We start from the raw sequence: 19,552 nt of genomic DNA on the forward strand, positions 1-19,552 counted from the left end.
GGTACAGATTTATTGATGACATCTTCATGATCTGGACTCACAGTGAAGAAGAACTCCAGAATTTCCTCTCAAACCTCAACTCTTTTGGTTCCATCAGATTCACCTGGTCCTACTCTAAATCCCATGCCACTTTCCTTGATGTTGACCTCCATCTGTCCAATGGCCAGCTTCACACGTCCGTCCACATCAAACCCACAAACAAGCAACAGTACCTCCATTATGACAGCTGCCACCCATTCCACATCAAACGGTCCCTTCCCTACAGCCTAGGTCTTCGTGGCAAACGAATCTGCTCCAGTACGGAATCCCTGAACCATTACACCAACAACCTGAAAACAGCTTTCGCATCCCGCAACTACCCTCCCGACCTGGTACAGAAGCAAATAACTAGAGCCACTTCCTCATCCCTTCAAACCCAGAACCTTCCACAGAAAAACCCCAAAAGTGCCCCACTTGTGACAGGATACTTTCCGGGACAGGATCAGACTCTGAATGTGGCTCTCCAGCAGGGATACGACTTCCTCAAATCCTGCCCTGAAATGAAATCCATCCTTCATGAAATCCTCCCCACTCCAACAAGAGTATCTTTCCGCCGTCCACCTAACCTTCGTAACCTCTTAATTCATCTCTATGAAATCCCCAAACCACCTTCCCTACCCTCTGGCTCCTACCCTTGTAACCGCCCCCAGTGTAAAACCTGTTCCATGCACCCTCCCACCACCACCTACTCCAGTCCTGTAACCCGGAAGGTGTTTCTGAAAGTATTTGTATGGAGTGTAGCCATGTATGGAGGTGAAACATGGACGATAAATAGTTTAGACAAGAAGAGAATACAAGCTTTCGAAATGTGGTGCTACAGAAGAATGCTGAAGATTAGATGGGTAGATCACATAACTAATGAGGAGGTACTGAATAGAATTGGGGAGAAGACGAGTTTGTGGCACAACTTGACAAGAAGAACGGACCGGTTGGTAGGACATGTTCTGAGTCATCAAGGAGTCACAAATTTAGCATTGGAGGGCAGCGTGGAGGGTAAAAATCGTAGAGGGAGACCAAGAGATGAATACACTAAGCAGATTCAGAAGGATGTAGGTTGCAGTAAGTACTGGGAGATGAAGAAGCTTGCACAGGATAGAGTAGCATGGAGAGCTGCATCAAACCAGTCTCAGGACTGAAGACAACAACAACGAGTTTCTGCAGCTTTCTTTCACTGAATTTTGTGTAGAAAATGATCACCCAGTGTTGTATCCACCATGATGTGATCTCAAAACAAGGTTGCATTATAGCAGCTATCCTAACGCCATCAATGCTCACAGCAGAATGATATAGGGTGGACTGCAAAGCTGTGGGTACAGCCCCCTCCACTCCCCCAACTCAAATGGCCTGAAAGTACTGAGGCCTGTTGAAGAGCCGGGAAAAAAATTTCATGACTATAGGATTGCACCTCGTATGCAGTAGTTATGCACACATTAAGAGCCTTGCACATGATAGACGAGCATGGAGAGCTGATCACAACAACAAGATGACTCTTTTATGAGAAAGGAATGGATGCAGCCAGGGGCTTACAGCATATGTGTTATGCTGTGACATTGCTATAAATCTTCAACTATTTCCATTTTACCATTTGTTTCATGTGTTTCAGATTTAGTTAATGGGAACTGATTACTGCTGGATGGATTAATAACAGAAATACAAGACAGAAAATGAAAGTTAACATGAAATGAGAATGGTAGGTACAGAAAAAATATTAAAAGCCAATGGCGTAACAGCAAAAACATCAACAAAGGGTGGACACATGGAATTAATGTAAACAGAAACAAAAATAAGCTGATGCATGAAGGGAACAAGATAGTAAACTGATGATTTCTTGTCAATCTACATACAGGTACTTGTACTAACCTACTGTACTTACACAAAAGATGCACCATGATGCAGGCATGCACCTCCATTCTGACAGGCATGTTCATGACATTCTGTGGTTCCACATTGACCAACACTTCTACCAGTGGCAGTCCTTGTCTTCTGAAGTGGAACTGAAACTCTGCCTGTCCTCAACTCCACATCAAAAAGACAACCTGAGAAGCCACTGTGCAATGGTAGATCATGAGGTAGCAACGAAAAATTTGCTGATTCATGGCCACCTGCAAAAGTGAAGAAAAAAAATTAGTTTCTGCAACTGAAGCATATTAGTCCACAAATCTTATTTTCCTCACAATGAAGCACTACCGATGTATAATGGAGAATGTGTATTTAGCTGAGTCATGTGACCAGGAGATGTTCCGGTAACATTCTTCAGGTTATCAACACGAAGCCAAGCATGTTTTCCTGATCTACCCAGACTCACAAAATGTGGTCTTTTTGCTCGCTGAGTGACAGGACGTGGTGTGAAGATTCTCCGTGGTCCTGAAATTTATTAATAAACAGCTGGATCAGTAAAGCCAACAGAACTAGCATAAGACTGTTGAAAGATGTGACTATTCTTAATGTAAATTTTGAAGCTTCTTAACATTTTTACAGTTAAGTAATTACTAAAGAACATAAAAATATGTATGATTACAATGCTATATACAAAAATAACAAGATACAATATGAGCACATTGATATAGTTGGCTGAACAGCTTCATCCAGCTTGTTAACTCATATTAAAAAATCTGAACTATGAAGAAGTGTGACAAACTGCAAACTTGATGAGTGAGTTCATTCATTCTTTAATTCATTATGTTCGATGGAGCTCATCAAATAAAAGAACCTACAGGGATAGGGTTAAGAATAAAGATGCTGTTTAACAAAAGGGAAATAACTCAAAGAAAGTTTAAAATGTGTAAGGAAAGTTGAGATGTACCTATCACAATGAAAGGGATAGTGACATAAACAGACAATGAAAAATTAGGAAATTTATGAAGTTTTTGAGCTTGCTAAGAAAATCATGGGAGATCCAACAGGAAAATATAATAGACATGAATCAAACTGACAAGACATCAGTACATTGCTGTAAAAAGAAAATGAATGACAAGAATATAAACATGGATATAGGAACCAGACAAAGCAGGAAAAAAAGAAAAGAGCAGAGAACAATTATTGTTTAATGTCTGTTTCACAAAAATGTTGTTATAAATGAAGCACAAGCTTGGCCTGCAGGAGGGTGGGGAAGAAGATTAGCCATGCCATTTCAAAGGAACTATCCTCGCATTTTCCTTTATAGATTTAGGAGAATAAAGGAAAATCTAAGTACAGATGGCTGGATGAAGTTTTGAATGGCCATCTCCATCTTTCCAAATACAAGTTTAGTGTAACCACTGTGGCATCTCGCTTGGTAGGAAAATCAAGTCTAAGAGAAACAGAAACAGAAAGCATAGCATACACAATCCTTCCAAAAATTCCAAGACTGACATTATTACTTCCAAACAAGTGACATCATCGCAGTAACTACAGTGTCAGCTTGAACTAACAATTATAAAAAACAGGTATGTGTTGGACCAGTCAATTGTGAGCAGGAAATGTTAATTAGTGGATGTTTGGCCATAATGTGCCAATGCTTTTGCATCAAATCACAATGGAGTAGCAGCCATAAATCAAGCATTCAAGACTCCCCCCAGAATGTTTTGAAGAAGAGAAAAGTCTGCGCAAAGTTTGCATGACATGTCTTAACAAAATCAAATCAACAATGTGTGGAAATCTGCCATGATTTGATTGAAATACGAAATGCAGACATTTCTTTTCTGGAAAATATCAACACAGGTGACTAGCCCTGGTGTTATAAATACAAACCCACACAATGGGGCAAATTTCATCTGAAGAATAGCAAACTGACATAAGATATTGCCACAATGCTCTTCATTCTTAATAACCTGGATGTTGAACATGACTAAGTGATGAACTCCTGCCATTCTCCACAATAAACTGGAGACTTGAGTGAATAGTATTCATTAGTAATGCCCAGACCACAAAAAATCTTAGAAGATAATATCTACTTTACTTTCTTAATTGGTTCTCCATCATCCCAACAGTGTAAAGGTTGTGAGAGATCTTGATGAGAGGCTGGTCCCTCTCATATGGAATCTAAATGACCTGTGCTTTCTTTGTAACCTTCCCCAGTCTATCCATCTTTCCAACTTGAGGAAGGAACTTTTCCTCAACTGAATTTTCCTTTAAATATAATGTAGAATTTAGCATGTTCCACATACCTGACAGCCCCCTTCATAATGCGATTTATGGAATACGATGCAGCAGTGAATTACAATAATGAACTGTAAAGAGTTAGCGAGAGTACAACTGAAAAAACCATTGGAAACACATGTTGATCAACTACATTGGGAAGATCACTGTAAAGTTACAATAGTTAAGACATCTTTGTCTTTGGGGACTCTTTGGGTTACATTGAGAGTTGAGTAGTGGTTAGGGCACTGAGAGGAGTAGGGTGATTGTTAGAAGTTAAAAAAAAGTAGCTAAAGTACTAAATATATCAGAGAAGAAAAGGCAAATGTGTGTGTTAATAATTTGTGATCAGAAATAATGGCAGTGACATACAAAGTTCTGATATAACTGTGTTTTCCAAAAGTTTATATATTTCTGATTATCCAAGTGTAATGAGTGACATGGCACATGATGATTCGGTACTTGCTCCCTTGCATGATACCTTACAAGTGTAGTGAAACTCTCTCAGAGACTCCATTCAGCATATTTTGCTCTGAGAATTGTTTCAAAAATTTGCATACAGAAGATGCTAGAGTGGCAAACTTTGGGTACTTCCAGTCCCCTGTAACCTGTTTCCAAGACAATGATAGATATGAGGGGATAACTCAAAGAGGGTAGTGCAGGGTATGGCCATACTTTTCAAACAGTTTTTATTATGTCTGCAAATTATTAGCAGTGTGGTGCTACATAACATAAATTACAATTTTGGAGCATTAAACTCCATATACAATGAAGAGCCAAACAACTGGTACACCTGCCTGGTATCATGGAGGACCCCTGTGAGCATACAGATATGCTGCAACATGACATGGCATGGACTTGACTAATGTCTGAGGTACTGATGGAGGGAACTAACACCATAAATCCTGCAGGGCTGTCCATAAATCTGTAAGAGTACGAGAGGGTGGAGATCTCTTCTGAACAGCACGTTGCAAGGCATCCCAGATATGCTCAATAGCATTCATGTCTGGGGAGTGTGGTGGCCAGCAGAAGGGTTTAAACTCAGAAGAGTGTTCCTGGAGCCAATATGTAGCAATTATAGATGTGTGGGGTGTCACATTGTCCGTCGGAATGCACAATGGACATGAATGGATGCAGGTGATCCGACAGGATGCTTACGTATGTGTCATCTGTCAGGGACATATCTAGACACATCAGGGGTCCCATATCTGCCAACTGCACATGCGCTACACCATTACAGAGTCTCCACCAGCTTGAACAGTCCTCTGTTGACAAGCAGGGTCCATGGATTCATGAAGTTGTCTTTATACCTGTATATGTCCATCTGCCTAATACAATTTGAAATGAGACTCATCCGAGCAGGTAAAATGTTTCCAGTTACCAACAGTCCAATGTCAGCATTGACAGGACCAGACGAGGTGTAAAGCTTTGTGTCATGCAGTCATTAAGGGTACATGAGTGGGCTCTCAACTTCAAAAGCCCATGTCGATGTTTCATTGAATGGTTCACACACTGACACTTGATGGCCCAGCATTGAAATCTACAGTAATTTCAGGGAGAGTCGCACTTCAGTCATGAATAAACCTCTTTAGTTGTGATTGGTCCTGTTCTTGCAGGATCTCTTTCCAGCCGCAGTGATGTCAGAGATCTGATGTTTGACCGGATTCCTGATATTCACAGTACACTCATGAAATGGTCATATGGAAAATCCCCACTTCATCACTACCTTGGAGATACTGTATCCCATCACTTCTGGGCAGACTATAACACCACATTCAAACTCACTTAAATCTTGACAACCTGCCACTGTAGCAGCAGTAACTGATCTAACAACTGTGCCAGATACTTGTCATCTTATATAGGCATTGCCAACCACACTACTGTATTCTGCCTGTTTACAGATCTCTGTATTTGAATATGCATGCCTATACCAGTTTCTGTGGTGCTTCAGTGTATTATGTAATATCCTCAATTTTATTTTAATAATTCTCTTCATATCCTATAAACTATATAGCATTTATTGGTCGTAGAAATTATATTTCTATACAGTTTGTACACATGACACTGTATAAATCAAAATTAAATAATAATGTAACATAAATTTTGAATTTTATCTCATATTAAAGACAGTAACTTATCAAATGCAACCTGGAGCTTCTGTTTCTCATTAGTTAATATATGTCATTTTGAACAATATAATTCCTAAAAAGTTCATTTTAGTCATATTTTTAATTTCAGTTGAGAGCACTGTGATAAGAAGTGCCTACTGAATTTACATTATCAAAAAATATATGAAGGAAATAACAGTGAAAAAAGGTACAATATGAAATCCAAACTTTAATGAAATAACACTTGATGCACATAAAATAAAATCTATGTATTTCTGCCAGTTTTGAAAATACATGCAGGTGATTACCTGATCCAAGATTCCAAGTAAGAACAACATAACCTTTTATGAAGCTCACAGAAAGGTGATCAGATTGAGCATCATGAGAACCATCTTGCCCAACAAAAATCATTAGTGCTATCTGTTCCATGCTTGATGGTTTGAAACGGAATCTTAGCTCCATATTGTGGTGAATAGTTCCTGGTAAAGGGTATGCAGTGTATGATGAAAATCCAGAAACTGATGGAGAGAAAGAAGGCTGACCAATGTCTAAGTCTAGAAAAGTAAGAAACCAACATGGAACATTACGAAAAATACCCTTCTACAATTTGGTGGTTAACTAGTTTATTTTTGTTTTTGGAAATTACAGAATAACATACCATGCTCACAGAAAATTCCATGTTTTCCCAGAGGGCAAAGACAAAGGAATCCACTACCGGGGAATATGACACAGGTTGCACCAAATTGACAAGGATTTACTTCACAGACTGATTTCTCACAAGCTTTCCCAACATACCTGAAAAACATAACAATGGATGTAAATACAGGTGGTAGTGAAATTTGAAAAGGAAATATTTTCTCAAGCAGAAAAAAGTCACATAATCACTATGTGCTATAATCATAATAAGAATAATGCATCTGATTTCTTTGAAAACTAATCAGTCTTCTCTCTTTATAAATCTTAGGAGATGACATGCCTTTGAATTTGTTTTGTAACATAAGAATTTTAACATTTTAGAACATTTATTAGTTTATCATTTACATAAAATAAAGCAAACGCAACCCACACATTAAGCAGACTGATGTGAGCCACAGAAACACTCATAACAGAATACAGTGTTAACTAGCTTTTGAGACCTGGATCTTCTTTTGGCAGAAAGTACACACACACACACACACACAAACAAACACACACACACACACACACAAGCACAAACACACACACACACACACACACAAAAACAGACAACCAAAAGCATGCTACTGTGATGTGACAATGAGTCTGTGGTAGTGTATGTTTCGGTGTCTGTTTGGTTCTGTGTGTAAACATGTGTACTTTCTGCCAGAAGAAGAGCCAGGGCTCAAAAGCTAGTTAATACTGTGCTCTTATATGGGTGTCTATGCACCACACATCAATCTGCTACACATAAGTGGTTGTGTTTCCTTTATTTTACATACTGTTCTGTTCAAAAGTTTGCCATTTCTTGTGCAATACTGCAAGAGTTTCAAAATTAAAATATGTACCTTACCCTGAAGGACATAAACAGTTCCACTCATCATTATGTTCTACACATGTTCCACCATCATAACAAGGATTTGACAAACATGCAAGTGATGCACATTCAGAAATTCCTGAAGCACTCAATGAGTCATGTAAAATATGACGTGGCATATTATCAACCTAAAAACACAAATACAAGTACAAAATTAATATCTTTTTGTATGTAATTAAATGATATTACATGATAATGACTTTTGGGAAATCAAACGTTGTTGTCTAACTACTATCAATCCATTCAGATTAACTTTGCACATTGTAGCTACTGAATAAATTGTGTAGCTCCCTAGTTGCTGCTGCTGATCCCAGACCTGAATAAGAGACTAGAGAAGTCATAAAAAAGCTGCAAAGGAACTTGAGGGAAGTCTCAATACCTTTTGTAACTATGAGGCACTTTAGTTCAGTCTCATTACTATCTACAACTTTTAGCAAGATAGAAAAGTTATGTCAGTCAATGGATTCTGTGCGATCGAATCATGTGACAATATCAAAGCTCCCCAAATGTCTGATTTTAATTACGACATTACACAGTAACTTAAAAATTATAACATTTCTCAAAATGGGGGGACAAGGTTACTCGCGTCCATGAAATACCCTAAGTCACACGTGCCTCCTGGGTGGTGCTAAATGAGTAACAACAACAGGATGAGACCAAACTGCCCGAAAAAGCCTCCCGGTCATACAGTGCAGAGCAAACAACCAAAAAGTCCTTAGTTCATAGAACTGGACCATCTATTCACATACGCTAACTTAACATCGAAGGAATAAGTAGGTCAAAATGTGACTGTCTATCCAAACTATCGAAAAACCAGGCAGTCGATGTCGTTGCAATCCAAGAAACACACACAGCAGATGATCAACAGATACGGAGCAGAGGGAAAATACCAGGATATAAACTAATAGCCTCAAATAACCATCCAAAATATGGTCTTGTAATTTACGTCAACCATAATATGAAAAATTATCACATAGTTTCAGTGAGCAGCGAAAACAATATTTTCATAATTTCAGCAAAAATTGATAGTGTAACAATAGTCAATGTCTACAAGCCTCCTGGAGTAAACTGGCCTCCTCCTCCTCTGCCATCTCAGCAGCATCCATCTTTATTCCTGGGCGACTTCAACAGCCATCATAATCTATGGGGATATTGTGAAAACTACAGTAACTGTGAAGCTCTTTGTGAATGGATGGAAACTGAAAACTTGGATGTAATTTTTGATGCCAAGGATCCACCTACCTTTCATTCAGGAACACAGGATATACCCCTGATCTGTGCTTCACAACTCAGCTTCACAGCACCCATACCCAGATGTTGTTGTTGTGGTCTTCAGTCCTGAGACTGGTTTGATGCAGCTCTCCATGCTACTCTATCCTGTGCAAACTTCTTCATCTCCCAGTACCTACTGCAGCCTACATCCTTCTGAATTTGCTTAGTGTATTCATCTCTTGGTCTCCCTCTATGATGTTTACCCTCCACACTGCACTCCAGTATTAAACTGATGATCCCTTGATGCCTCAGAACATGTCCTACCAACCGATCCCTTCTTCTAGTCAAGTTGTGCCACAAACTCCTCTTCTCCCCAATTCTATTCAAAACCTCCTCATTAGTTACGTGATCTACCCATCTAATCTTCAGCATTATTCTGTAGCACCACATTTTGAAAGCTTCTATTCTCTTCTTGTCTAAACTATTTATCGTCCATGTTTCACTTCCATACATGGCTACACTCCATACAAAAACTTTCAGAAACGACTTCCTGACACTTAAATCAATACTCGATGTTAACAAATTTCTCTTCTACAGAAACGCTTTCCTTGCCATTGCCAGTCTACATGTTATATCCTCTGTACTTCGACCATCATCAGTTATTTTGCTCCCCAAATAGCAAAACTCCTTTACTACTTTAAGTGTCTCACTTCCTAATCTAATTCCCTCAGCATCACCCGACTCAATTCGACTACATTCCATTATCCTCGTTTTGCTTTTGTTGATGTTCATCTTATATCCTCCTTTCAAGACACTGTCCATTCCGTTCAACTGCTCTTCCAAGTCCTTTGCCATCTCTGACAGAATTACAATGTCATCGGTGAACCTCAAAGTTTTTATTTCTTCTCCATGGATTTTAATTCCTCCAAATTTTTCTTTTGTTTCCTTTACTGCTTGCTCAATATACAGACTGAATAGTCTGAATAGTCCCAACCACTGCTTCCCTTACATGTCCCTTGACTCTTTATAACTGACCCCTGCTTTCTGTACAAATTGTAAATAGCCTTTCGCTCCCTGTATTTTACCCCTGCCACCTTTAGAATTTGAAAGCGAGTATTCTAGTCAACACTGTCAAAAGCTTTCTCTAAGTCTACAAATGTTAGAAACGTAGGTTTGCCTTTCCTTAATCTTTCTTCTAAGATAAGTCATAGGGTCAGTATTGCCTAGCCATTTTGCACTTCCTGTCGATCTCATTTTTGAGACATTTGTATTCCCTTTTGCCTGCTTCACTTACTGCATTTTTATATTTTCTCCTTTCATCAATTAAATTCAGTGTCTCTTCTGTTACCCAAGGATTCCTACTAGCCCTCATCTTTTTACCTACTTGATCCTGCCTTCACTATTTCATTCCTCAAAGCTACCCATTCTTCTTCTACTGTATTTCTTTCCCCCATTCCTGTCAGTTGTTCCCTTATGCTCTCCCTGAAACTCTGTACAGCCTCTGGTTCTTTCAGTTTATCCAAGTTCCATCTCCTTAAATTCCCACCTTTTTGCAGTTTCTTCAGTTTTAATCTACAGTTCATGACCAACAGATTGTGGGCAGAGTCCACATCTGCCCCTGGAAATGTCTTACAATTTAAAACCTGGTTCCTAAATCTCTATCTTACCATTATATAATCTATCTGAAACCTTTTAGTATCTCCAGGGTTCTTCCATGTATATAGCCTTCTTTCATGATTCTTAAACCAAGTGTTAGCTATGATTAAGTTATGCTCTGTGCAAAATTCTACCAGGCGGCTTCCTCATTTATTTCTTAGCCCCAATCCATATTCACCTACTACGTTTCCTTCTCTTCCTTTTCCTACTGTCAAATTCCAGTCACCCAGATACATTGCTCAATACTTAAAGATTTGCCCCACAACCAGCACAGATCTATTATTTTAGAGTCTGGAATATGTGTAACCCTTGTGCAGTCCGAAACCAAGATGGAATTTCAAGAAAGCTAACTGGATTGAATTCAGAAAACAAACAGATAACAATATCAGATGGATCAAGCCAATACACAGTAACTACAGTCAGTTTATAGGTATAATTAAAGGAGCAGCCAGATGATTTATCCGTAGAGGCTATCGTCAAGAATATACACCTGGCTGGAATGAGGACAGTGAAAAACTGCTTGAAGAATATGAAGAAAATTCAACTGTTAGCAACGCTACAGATCTTCTGCAGTCACTTGATGAGAATAGGAAGAAGATATGGCATGAAGCTGTAGAATCATTCGACCACACCCATTCAAGTCCTAATGCTTGATCTTTTATCCGAAAACTGGATGCAACAAACTCAGCACCAGTGAAACCTAAAACTGCCATCGAGCTGAATGATTTTGCCAATCATCTAACCTCAAATTCCAAGAGCCCAAAGAATAAGCAGACAAGAAGGGAAATCAAAACCCAGCTCAACACCAAGAAAAGAGCACCCCCAAATTACTCTAAATTTTCCAATCCATTCAATGAAGAGGAAGTAAGAGATGCCATCAGAAACATGAAAGTTGGCAAGGCAGCTGGATTCGATGGGATGTACCCTGAATTTCTCACACACTGTGGACCAGCAACTATCAAATGGCTTTCTACCTTCTTCTCAGACATTCCCTCCACTGGAAATCTCCCACCATTATTCAAGAAAACCAAGTTAATAGCAATCCTTAAACTGAACAAATACCCAATAAAAGTAAAAAGTTACCATCCACTAGCCCTGTTAAGTGTTACTTACAAACTACTTCAATGACTCATCTACAACAGGATCTATGAAACAATTAATGAACAAATACCCATAGAACAAGCTGGATTCAGGCCTGGTAGAAGCTGTAATGACCAAGTGTTTGCATTAACAATGGATATGAGAAGAAATGCGTAAGCATAGTTGCTTTCTTGGATCTATCCGCCGCCTATGACACCGTATGGCAAGAAGGCTTCTCTTCAAATTTGTGAGCATCATTCAGTGTCAGAAACTCACAAATCTACTTAGCGGCATGTTAAGCAACAGACTTGCCCAGATGTACTCTGATAATGACAGAAGCAAAGTCTTCCAATTAAGTGATGGACTACCTCAAGGATCTGTATTGGCCCATCTCCTTTTCAACTTATACATTTATGACTTGCCAGCCACAACCTCAAGGAAATTCATATATGCTGATGACATCTGTTTGGTAACCCAGAGCTCCAGTTACACCACTGCTGAAAGCACATTAACTGCTGACATGGAAATCCTGGACACATACTCCAGGAAGAGGTGCCTCCGCCTATACCCTCAGAAAACTGTTGCTGCAGCATTCCACCTATGGAACAGACACTCTGACTACAAACCAGAAGTTAAACTCCGACGACAAACCTTACAGTACTGCAGCACTCCGAATTACCTAACTTTCTGACAACATGCCTCTGACGTGGTCGCAAAAGTGAAGACCTGTAATAATATCATTCAGAAGCTTGCTGGTACCTCCTGGGATTGCTGTGCTCAAACCCTAAGATCAACTGCTTTGGCACTATAATACTCTATCGCTGAATACTGTTGCCCAACTTGGATGAACAGTGCTCACTGCAACAAGACAGATGTGCAACTCAACCAGACAATGCGACTTATCACAGGCTGCATACGTAGCACTCAAACTGCATGGCTACCAGTTCTAAGTAACGTCCAACCTCCAGCTCTATGAAGATCAGATGCTCTCTTGAAGATCTGAAGAAATATTCAGAATAACCCTAAGCTACCCGTACACAGCAATATATTAATAGCAGAACATCAATGTCTGAAGTCAAGAAAACCACCTTGGCGAACTGCGCAACATCTTGAAGCCTCCGAACATCAATGAAGTATGGAGAAGTCAACAGGAAGAATCATCAGTGTTCTACGGTCATCTGGTTGAAAAGCATTCCATCCAAGTTCCAGGTTTCACACTCTCCAGATGCCAGTGGAGAACTATCAACCGTGTCCGAACAGGACAAGGGAACTGTGGATATCTAAAGCACAAATAGGGCTGGACAACATCTCCAGATTGTGACTGTGGAGCTGCCCTGCAAACAATAAATCACATTGTTGGTAAATGCCCAAAACGAGCCTTCGGGGGATCAATAAATGACATTCATCATGCATCACCTGAAGGGCTCATCTGGATCAACAGATTTGAATTGGAAATCTAAGAACTTGTGTAATGTGTACAAAATTTAGTATAATACTTTGGACATTTGATTCTCTACCTGTATTTTGCTTGTCATTTCTTACACTGTATACTCTTAAAATTATGTATTTGATCCAAGCTCTGTATCATCATACGATAAATAAAATTTCTCAAAATTGGGAAAGAAAAACAACTAGTGGATGAAATTGACAGTCAAATTATGTCAATATACGAAATCCTGTACAGAGACAAAATAAATTTTGAACTCAGAAATTATACGAGTTATAGAGGAATGCTAGGAACATCCACTTCCAATGAAATGCCCCAATGTGGCAAAGTATTTGCAGTCGTGAGAAACATTACAAATTCGTTGCTAAATTTCATATATATGACAGAAAAAATTCACTTCTCTCTATCAAGTAATGGAACAGGTCACATGTGTCAATTAATGTGCACAACCCCACAAAACATCTATAACTGAAAGGATGCTAAAAAAATAGATGACCTCTAGAAACACTGGCAGAAGTTAAAAATACAATTACAGCACACTGTGTCAAACTATTGCTGGAGATTTCAGTGCACAAACTGGCATACAAAAAATTTAAGTGAACAGAGGGATAATACTCTTTGCATACAAGAACAAACAAAAGAAGTAAAAGGTTAATTGACTTAGGTCAAATCTTTAATCTGACGGCAATGTCAACACACTTACTGCCTCCCCAGAAAGAAGGAAATGTGAATATCTCCAACAAATGAAAGCACAATGACAGCAGATCGAGCTAGCAGCCACTGCAGAAATTCTTGGTAGTGGGTGAAGGTGCATGAATCCCGTACAAACTGTATGTGTATATGTAGAAACATCAGACAAAATTTCAAACTTAACAGCTGACAATTACCACAGAAAAACAAAATGAAAGTATCGAAAAAGAAATTATCTGTTTGGATAAGTAGATATGTGTCATAAACGTCTGAGCGTAAGAAATCCAAAATGAAAACCCCTAGAACAATAAGAATTAGCCCTAAAGTCCTTAAACGTGTATCGTATAATTCTTTTCTAATTTACTTTCCTAAATATCACTTGATTTTCATAACTTATAAAACACCAATATGACATGAGTCTCAAAACCTTGGCACTCTGCAATGAAAAATAAAGCACAGATGCTGAAATGACACTTACAACAGAATTTGTAGAAGAAAGAGTTGAAACATAGCTGTTGTGGAAATTTCACAATTCGAAATCAAATGGCAAGAATACCTCGAGATTCAAAAAACATGCATCTAAAATCACCAATATATAAAAATGTAAATATAAACACGGTTGACTAATGGAAATTGTCCACTATTTTTCAATAAATAATGCCAGAACTATCAGAAATTTAAAGAAAAACTTCAAAGTTATCACTCTTACAGTTCATGCTTGAGGAGTTCAAAATAAAGAAAAAAAAGAAGCTTCAAGCTGTTCCATCCTACTTTCAATATTTATAAAGTCCAAATTTTCACCTCATAGTTGAGAAATTCGTCCCAAATATGATCTAACAATTTGTGACTGACATAAGCCAGGAGTAAGAAGGGGAGATGGCTTATCCCCAGTAATGTTTAACTGTTAGATAAAATGATTAGAAAATGGAAAAATAAAACTAAGGGTATAAGTATTGGTTGATGTCTCCAAAAGTATCTTGACTGCCTGATAATCGATGATGACATTGCAATCCTCTCCAATAACGGATCAGAAACAATCCTGTCTCAAAAGAAACTTCAAGTAATTGAGACAAAAACAGTCATAATTATGTCTTTCAGTCCAGTCCACAACCTGAACAATTTGTTTGTTTTCTAATGATTTCCAACAACCCTCTGTTATTAAATGACTTTCACTTTCAATGTCCATGTTTGTCTCATTGCCATAAAGGAACACTGGTAATACACAATGTAAGGTTTCTTTTACAAACACATAGGCAGCTTGGTTCTTAAAACACAGCTGAGTTTATTAAAAGCATTCAAAGCCCTTTTACTGTAAGCCTTTCGTCTATTTCTTTCACTTCAAATCCTGTTATTGTCTACAAATGCTCTATATATATATAAAAAAAACCTCACCTACTGTTTGTATAACATAATCGTTAATTTTTAATATTTTCATTTTTAATATTTTCTTTTCATTGTGTTGCTTATATATTATACACATCTTCGTTTTATTGATTTTTAGACCTACTTTCAAAGTGCTGTATTAAGTTCTTCCTTTTATTATAAAAAGTCATCAGCACTGAAAGCAAATAGTACAAAGTCAAAATCAAAACAGCAATGTTGCATAATTGTTCCAAAAACACATATTCCTCTCTTGTTAACATCATACGGGACTACTAAAAATAAATTTGGTGGTGTGGAAAGTCCTTGCCTGACTGCTCTCTCTAATAGAAAGTGTTGCATTGACATTTGTACACTGGTGTGCAAAACTTAAGGATGAAAGTAACTTTCGCATGATGTATCACTACCAATAAACATAGCTGGATGAAACTTGAGTGATACACAGAAATCACTGCTACATATAGCACAGAAGATAACTGAAAGAAATACGCAATGAGATGAACAGAAATGACACTTTTATTCAAAGACAATAATTACACAGAAATCACAATTCATTATGGCCCATTGATCATTACAAAAGTAGGACCATGGTTCTTAATAGTGTTTGTGATCACCAATGCAATGCATGCTCTGTGGTCGACATACCCTCATATAGTGAGAGGAAGGAACACGCAATGCACCCAGAACATAGTCGAACATGATCGTTTTGGTGGTCCAGGTGTTATGGTGTAGGTATGCATAATGTTGCATGGGTGTACTGACCTCTACATCTTTGAACACAGTACAATCACCATGACATGTTACTATGTCATGGTACTTCTTCCTCAAGTACATCAAGTGTATAGGCCTGGTCTTCATATTTATAGATGACTATGTGCAAACACATCAAACAGTGCAAGTGGAGGAGCTCTAAGAATGAGAGGATATTTTGTGAATGGAAAGACCTGCCCTTTCTCCCAACTAAAATCTCGTTGGTGCATTGGGCATTCGTGCTGCAGCACATCCAGATGCACCAACAATGATACAGCAGTCATCAACCATGCTGGTGGAGGAATGCAATGCCCTACCACAAGAACATCAACCTTCTGGTCAGAATGGTGGCATATTTCAGAGCATGCATTACCGTTCGTGGTGACTGCACATCCTATTAAGAGCCATGGCTGTCCTTTCGAAACGTCCAGGGGACAATCATAATCACAGTGACTTCAGCGTAATTACTGTCTTTGAATAAAAGTGTCACTTCTGCTCATCCCGTTACATATTTTTTTCAGTTACCTTCTTACTATACTGCAGCAACTATGTCTACTGATGGTCTAAGTTAGATCTTGCTTGGCAGTGACTCATATGTTTTGAACATAGTGTATTCTTCAGTATATTAGCATAAGGTGAAGCAATATCTTGTTATTCATGTGCTGTTTACACAGATTTATATGTTCACGTCCTCTTAATGGTGATACATAAAAAGACTGAAAATTAATCAAATGAAAACACAGTTTTGAGTGTCAATTAAAATAGTGAATAATTTTCACTGACTGAAACTGAATTTTGTTTTACGTTGTTAAAAAATTTTGACACTGTATTGTACAAAAGAAAGGTCAAGGTTAAGATTCTGAGATGATAGACTTTACCAAAGTTTTCACACTGCCTGATAAAAATCCCAATATTTATTTCTAATGTAACTAAATCAACAACTAAGGTATTGTAGAATATGATAAATTGTTCTAAATATATAGTAGGAAATCTCAGGCACAAAAGTTTCAAATTATCTGATTAAAGAGTCTCCTTTCTACATAATTAAAAATTAGTGGTGAAGAATTGAGTACCATAAGGCCATGCATGCAGCCGATGAATCCAGTTTTCATCTGAACTTCACTGAGATCAGAAAAGTCTGCAGGGAATCCTCCTAAGTACAATACATTCACTGTTTTGCCAATCTGAGAAGTTGCAGCTATCTGTTCTCCACTCATTGCAAGTGAATCATTAATTCGTAAGTATGCATTGCAGTGCTGAGGAACAATGCTGTAAGGCAGTAATTCAAGCCTGAAAATAATTTTGTTCTTTTAAAGACTTATAAAATTCCATTTTTCATAGGCTGTTCAAATAATTTACTTGACAACATCACCAATACATTTAAAACTTATTAAGTAAATAGATAAATAAATGTAAGTGCTTCAGAACAAACACATTGAATCATAACTAGTGATGATGCTTAAGTTATATATGGATCAGTTATGAAAAGAAAAATTTCCATTTCTATTGCAATTCCCTCTAAAAAGACTGAGTATCACTATAAATGCAACAGACAGAAAACTAGTACTTACTAAATACTAGAACAGAAGTGATAAATGTCAGACAGAGAAGCATGTAAAAAATGGAGAAAAAGTAAACCTCCTACTTTAAGGATCTTTTAGAATACAGGAAATAGGAAAAGAATGGGTATCACCATAAATGTTAGGATGAACAAGATATTCTTCCACATATTGTACCATTATAAAGATAATACACAGAAAGTGACAAGTCATTGTCCATTCTCATTTCTTGAGTTGACAGATAAACAGACAAAGAGAGTGTGTGTGTGTGGGGGGGGGGGGGGGGGGGCAGAGAAAGAGAGTGTTGGGGGAGGAGGATTACAGGCAAACTGGAAGTACAATATCAGAACAGAGAATAGATAAGGTGGAGAATGACAAGAAAGAAAAGTGCTATAAGAGAGGAACAAGTCTGTAAGGGAGTGAGTGTTAAATACTCTGTTGAGTTCTTGGTGTTGAAGTGAGCAGCATGTAAGTCTGTGGTTGGTGCCAGTAATTAATGTGGCTATACAACAGGTTAGTTGCCATACTCAGCTAAAATGCTGGAGTATCACAGAACAACAACTAGTATATATAATGTGACTGCTTTCGGACATAACCCTATTTTAAACTGGATGAGAAAGGGCTGTGCCTCTACTGGACTAGGAGGCAGTGAGTGAGTGTGTGGGACAAAAGTTGTATTTCAGTCATCTAAGAGAGTTGACTTGTTGGACATGAGATTAGATGCAAAAGTGGCACTGAAATGACCTAGGATACTGTATGTTTAGGAAGGGTCACTACAAACTACAGTGTGTGATAGTTGGATTTTTGTCAGGATATCCTTAACCTCAGTGGAATTTTAAGAACATGTTTTTCAAGGCCCAGGTTATATTTGGTGGTCTGTGGTTGTTTTACAGTGAAATGAAATGACTGGTTGGCATTGCTGGCTGGGAGGCCTCGTATGGGGATGTTCAGCCACCAGGTGCAAGTCTTATTGCAGGTGACGCCACATTGGGTGACTTGTGCATCAGTGATGATGAGATGATGATGAGGACAACACAACACCCATTCCACGTGCAGAGAACCCACTCGGGAATCAAACCCGGGCCTGCTGCATGGGGAGGCAAGCACACTAGCACTTAGCTAAACAGGCAGAATGTTTCACAGTGAAAATAGATATATTGGTGTCACAAGAAGAAATGTTGTTAGAACTCTCTTTCTGAACTATCTAGGCAGGAAAATGTCTGTTTTCTACACTTCTGACAAGATTAGCAGCCTTCTCGGGTAATTCGTGCTTCGCACTGCGATGTGGCACCAATAGGTGCCGTAGCAGAAGGATTTTCTCACTCGTATTGGATGACAGCTGTCACAATAGGGGTACTGTCATAGGGGTACTGTCAGTGTGTTTGGCATATCTGTTGTGAACAGAGGTTTCATCTAGACTAAATAGACGTTCAAATACATTTCCAACAAAGCTAGTTTGTTGAGTGTAGCTTGGTGAAGAGGTTCTGGTGGAAGATGATGACATTTTGAAGGAAGGAGCAGAAGCAATGGAGTAGGAAGGAGGCAGCTCAGATTCTGAGGACAAGAACCAATAAACATTTAGACCATAGTGACAATGGAACTGGAAGATGTGGTAGTGAGCCAGTTTTCATCTGAGAAGTTCACAGTGGCCAGCATTGTTGTGTACACAACTACTGGGGTTGGCCATCAATGTGAGTAGACATTTTACCAACTGTGATCTCCACACACAAAGCTACACAGCAGTTGCATAGCTGGTGTATGACATAGCCGTTTTCACACTGTTCCATCTTTGTTTACACAGGATAGGTGACTGTTTGGCCACAGCAGGTATATAGAACAACTCTTGCATCTGGGATGTCAACAGGGAAATAAAGCATGGTTGCACTACTGGGAGCAGCGACCATGTAACAGTGAGGGGTAGCATAGGCATTACAGATATGCACACTTGGGTGTCAAGCACGTA

General features: G+C 38.6%; 1 protein-coding gene across 1 annotated transcript in view; it reads right to left on the reverse strand.

The window, feature by feature from the left end:
• Window positions 1-19,552, reverse strand: part of LOC126188725 (protein eyes shut-like) — a 290,275-nt gene that overhangs the window by 111,029 nt on the left and 159,694 nt on the right. The window contains 8 exon segments of the mRNA XM_049930332.1: window positions 1,913-2,141; window positions 2,227-2,403; window positions 6,572-6,817; window positions 6,922-7,058; window positions 7,792-7,894; window positions 9,442-9,463; window positions 9,556-9,595; window positions 17,117-17,286. Of these exon segments, the coding sequence (XP_049786289.1) occupies window positions 1,913-2,141; window positions 2,227-2,403; window positions 6,572-6,817; window positions 6,922-7,058; window positions 7,792-7,894; window positions 9,442-9,463; window positions 9,556-9,595; window positions 17,117-17,286 (1,124 nt within the window).

Source organism: Schistocerca cancellata, chromosome 5 (assembly GCF_023864275.1).
Source record: "Schistocerca cancellata isolate TAMUIC-IGC-003103 chromosome 5, iqSchCanc2.1, whole genome shotgun sequence".
In the NCBI taxonomy this organism is placed as follows: Eukaryota; Metazoa; Arthropoda; class Insecta; order Orthoptera; family Acrididae; genus Schistocerca; species Schistocerca cancellata.